Here is a 4,914-nt window from a genome sequence, read left to right as displayed (position 1 = left end):
GACCTTTCGAGGTTATCGCCTACTTATAGGGAAGGCACTCCCCCCACCTCCTCTGGAGACGGGGGAATTTCATGGTTCCCAAGCTCGAGCTCGGGGGAGAGTTCCAGTTAGGTTTCTTCTATCATCACTCCGTGTCTGTGATACTGAAATAACTTGTATGCTTCTCTTTTATTTATTCGCGTTGTGTTATGACTTGTGCAGGCAAGATGGACTCCGACCTTGACAGCATCATTGACGGCGCCGACGCCAAGAGGAGCAAGCGCCCCAGAGCGGGGGCACATAAGGCTGACCAGTTGGGCAAAGGCCCCAAGAGGTCCAAGAAAACACCTCCCCTTGTTCTGCCAGTTTCGAGCTCCGTTGTTGCGTCGACTGCCCAAGCCAGCGCTTCCACGATGGCGCCGTCTTCACAGATTGTCGCCTCGGCAGTGGCGCCGACCTCGCTGGTCGACCCCTCCGCTATGGCTGAGGCCCAACCTCCTGTGGTGGGTCAATCATCCTCTGCTCCGCTTTCCAAAAGGCCTTCTGTTTCCCGAGTCCAGAAGTTGTCAATCTCCACCCATATCGACGCATATGCGGTGGACAATGCTGCTGGATCCCACGGATCCACGCTGATCTCGGATGTCATGTCCCGGATCGGCCAGAGCTATGGGAGTTTCGAAGCTCCCCAGTGGCAGTGCTTAACTGGTACCCGAGATTGCACTGCTCTTTATGAGAAGAGTATCGAGCACACCGCCGCGGTAAGCATTCTTCTATACTCTTTCCTTTTCCACTTGTAATCATACTGACTTGGAGCTAATGGTAGTTTATTTCTTTTTCAGGCTCTAGCCTTCACTGCTCAGCTCAATTATCAGTTAAACCACGAGATCCATTCGGGCAAGATTCATGCTCAAGAGGCGAAAGATCTTCACCTCAAGGCGAGCGATGATCTGAAGGCGGCGAACGTGAAGCTCGATGCGGGAGTTAAAGAGCGCGAGGGGATGGCCACTGAGCTTGGAAAGCTGAGAGCTGAGCTCGAGGAGCAAAAGAAAGAGAAGAAAAAACTCGCCTCCTTGCTGAATACAAAGAGAAGAAAGAACAAGCAGTTGATTCTGCTATGTACCGGATGTGGGCCTACAATGAGGATCTGGACACCAGCTTCTTAGGTCCGCACGAGGCGCCGCTTCTCGAACGGTGGAATGCTCGACTCGAGAAGGAAGAGGCTGAACAACTCAAGAAGGAGAAGGCTGCTCCAGACACCGTTTCGGAGGGAGCTCAGGAGGATAGTCATGTTATTCGTCCTGAGGGGTCCGGAGCTACTGATGCTGAGAAGGCCAAGGAGACTCCTCTTCCTTGAATATGATCTCGGGGAGATCATTTATTGGGGCTGCGTCCCCCTATTTTGTAATTATTTTAACTTATGCCCACGGGGCTAATACAATTTCTTTAACTATTCTTTTACATGCTTTACATTTCTTGGCTCGAAATATTTTGCACATTATATGTTGATGAATCAATTATTTTTATTTATTCATACATAGTTTGGATTTTAGGCTCGAAACTCGATGCATTCATGCATAGTTTGTTCGAATTATCTGTTTCCGACCTCGTTGTTTATCAAGGTCGGATATTACTTTAACCATGAACCCTAAAGTACTTATATGGTATGTAATGTGAGTGATTTGGTTATATCTTTTTGCTTAGTCACTTTTCCTCATCCTCAGTTTTTGCTCCGAGGTTGAGAGTTCGAAACTATTTTCTTTAAGATATTCCAGCCTCGATCTCGACTTGTCTCGAAATAGGTTTAGGTTCCTACTCATCATCAATTAGTTTTTTAGCTGGTTTGTTCCAAACCTGTTAAGTTTGCATATTTGGTTAACTCCAAACGTTTTAGGTTTTTCGGTTTTGTCCGAACTATCTAAGCTCGCGCATTTGGTTATATCCAAATACTTTGTATGTTTTTGATAACTCGGTTATGTCCGAACTATCTAAGCTCGCGTACTTGGTTATATCCAAATACTTTATATGTTTTTGACAACTCGGTTATGTCCGAACTATCTAAGCTCGCGTACTTGGTTATATCCAAATACTTGATATATATATATTTTTTTTTAATTTCCAAGCTAATGGTATGTATACCAATGATGCCCCCTTAATATCCTATGGGTTTGACCATAGGTTATTAAATTAAGAGAGATTGCATTTAATAAAAAACAAAAAGAGATTACATATTGAACAAAATAGATCTTTTATTTGATCGAATCCAAAAACAGACAAGCTAATACAGATAGAAAATCATGGTTACAGGCAACACGCTTCCTACACTACTGATAGTAAGGTCTAAGGTGTTCGCCATTCCATGCTCGGGGTACTAGGCTTCCGTCCAATCTCGCGAGTTTGTATACGCCAGGTCGGATGACTGACTCTATCTGGTATGGTCCTTCCCAGTTCGGCCCGAGCACTCTAACTGCTGGATCTCGGGTTGCCAAGAATACGCGTCTCAAGACCAGATCTCCCATTTCGAACTTTCGATCTCGAACCCTCTTATTAAAATATCTTGTAGTTCGTTGCTGGTAAGCAGCATTCCTCAGCTGAGCCTCTTCTCTTTTTTCTTCAATCAAGTCTAGGGTTTCTTCGAGCTGAATGTGATTGGAACTTTGGTCGTAAATCTGAGTTCGAATCATTGGGATTTCGACCTCGATGGGCAACATTGCCTCGCAGCCGTATGCCAAAGAGAACGGGGTATGCCCTGTTGAGGTCCGAGCTGTGGTCCTATACCCCCAAAGGACTTGGGGTAATTCCTCAGGCCATCGTCCCTTTTCTTCTTCCAACTTTTTCTTTAGAGAACTCTTGAGAGTTTTGTTAACGGCCTCGACCTGACCATTCGCTTGAGGGTGAGCCACAGATGAAAAACTCTTTATTATGCCGTTCTTTTCGCAAAAGCTGGTGAACAAGTCGCAATCGAACTGGGTTCCGTTATCGGATACGATTTTTCTCGGCACTCCGTATCGGCATACAATGTTCTTTACCACGAAATCAAGGATCTTTTTCGAAGTTATGGTCACCAATGGTTCAGCCTCCGTCCATTTCGTGAAGTAATCAATGGCGACTACAGCATATTTTACTCCGCCTTTGCCAGTCGGGAGAGAGCCTATGAGGTCGATGCCCCATACTGCGAAAGGCCATGGGGATGTCAACATGGTCAGTTCGGATGGTGGGGCTCGGGGTATCGTGGAGAATCTCTGGCATTTGTCGCACTTCTTCACATACTCGAAGGAATCTGTTTTAACGGTTGGCCAGAAATATCCTTGTCGTATGATCTTCTTGGATAGGCTATGCCCCCCGGTGTGGTCTCCGCAGAACCCTTCATGAATTTCTTCAATGATCTTCTTTGCTTCGGGAGGGGTTACACATCTGAGCAGCGGCATGGAATATCCTCTTCTGTATAGCTTTCTGTCCAAAATGGTGTAACGAGGGAGTTGATACATCAACTTTCGAGCCTTATTTCGATCTTTTGGAAGAATTCCATTTTCGAGATAGTCAACTATCGGACTCATCCAGGTCGGCTCCATCTCGATCATGCACACATCTTCCTCGTCTGGCTCAGTAATGTTGGGTGTTAACAGGTGTTCTATGGGTACAACATTCAACTCTTCATTTTCGACGGAGGTGGCGAGTCGAGCTAAGGCATCTGCATTTGAGTTTCGTTCTCGGGGAACCTATTCGATTGCATAAAATTCAAAATACTCCAATGCAGATTTTGCCTTCTCCAGATAAGCTGCCATTCTTGTGCCGCGAGCCTGGTATTCTCCCGAGATTTGATTAATCACGAGCTGGGAGCCACTGTAGCAATGAATGGCTTTAGCCTTGAGCTCCTTTTCTATTCGTAGTCCCGCGAGTAGAGCCTCGTACTCGGCCTCATTATTCGATGCTTTAAAGCCGAATCTCAAGGCGGAGTGAAATTTGCTCCCTGCGGGGGTGATCAGAATGACCCCTGCCCCCGCTCCATTTTCATTGGACGAGCCATCAACGTAAAGTTTCCACAGCTCGTGGGCCGTGGTTATTACCTCGTCTTTGGCTATACCAGTACATTCCACTATAAAGTCTGCCAATGCCTATGCCTTAATGGTCGTTCTTGGATGCTAGGTGATCTCGAACTGTCCGAGTTCAACAGCCCACTTAAGAAGTCGATCTGAAGCCTCTGGTTTAGACAGGACCTGCCTAAGTGGTTGATCTGTCAGTACATGGATGGGATGTGCCTGAAAATAGGGGCGGAGCTTACGAGATGAATGAATTAGACTGAGGGAGAGTTTCTCCATCAATGGATACCTTGACTCTGCCCCCAGTAATCTTTTACTGATGTAGTAGATGGGTTTTTGCACTTTTTCTTCTTCTCGAACGAGCACCGCGCTTATCGCGTGTTCGGTGGTTGAGAGGTATAGGTACAATACTTCTCCTGTCTCAGGCTTTGGCAGGATGGGTGGTTCAGCTAGGTGATTTTTGAGCTCCTGAAAGGCCAGCTCGCACTCCTCTGTCCATTCAAACTTCTTACTTCCTCTCAATAAGTTGAAGAATGGAAGGCCACGATCCGTTGACTTCGAAATGAATCTGCTTAGGGCTGCCATCCTGCCGGTTAAGCTTTGAACATCTTTGTGCTTCCGAGGTGAAGGCATGTCAATCAGGGCCTTGATCTTATTGGGGTTAGCCTCGATTCCACGAGAGTTTATAATAAAGCCCAGAAATTTTCCCGAAGATACCCCAAAAGTGCACTTCTGAGGGTTTAGCTTCATGTTGTATTTCCTGAGCACGCCAAAGCACTCTTCGAGGTCATCAACATGGTTCTTGTTAAGTTGAGACTTGACAAGCATGTCATCGACATAAACCTCCATGTTGTTCCCTATCTGCTCTGAGAACATCATGTTTACGAGCCGCTGGTAC

At 46.2% G+C, this 4,914-nt stretch overlaps 1 protein-coding gene across 1 annotated transcript; it reads left to right on the top strand.

The window, feature by feature from the left end:
• The first annotated feature begins 206 nt into the window (after nt 1-206).
• Nucleotides 207-1,454, top strand: LOC133793470 (uncharacterized). Its single transcript, XM_062230821.1, has 2 exons — nt 207-737; nt 819-1,454. The coding sequence occupies exons 1-2, from the start codon at nt 207-209 to the stop codon at nt 1,140-1,142; spliced, it is 855 nt and encodes a 284-aa protein (XP_062086805.1). The 3' UTR covers nt 1,143-1,454.
• Nucleotides 1,455-4,914: the final 3,460 nt, after the last annotated feature.

The sequence above is a fragment of the Humulus lupulus genome, chromosome 8 (genome assembly GCF_963169125.1).
Source record: "Humulus lupulus chromosome 8, drHumLupu1.1, whole genome shotgun sequence".
NCBI lineage: Eukaryota > Viridiplantae > Streptophyta > Magnoliopsida > Rosales > Cannabaceae > Humulus > Humulus lupulus.
This window is presented reverse-complemented; position numbering and strand designations above follow the sequence as displayed.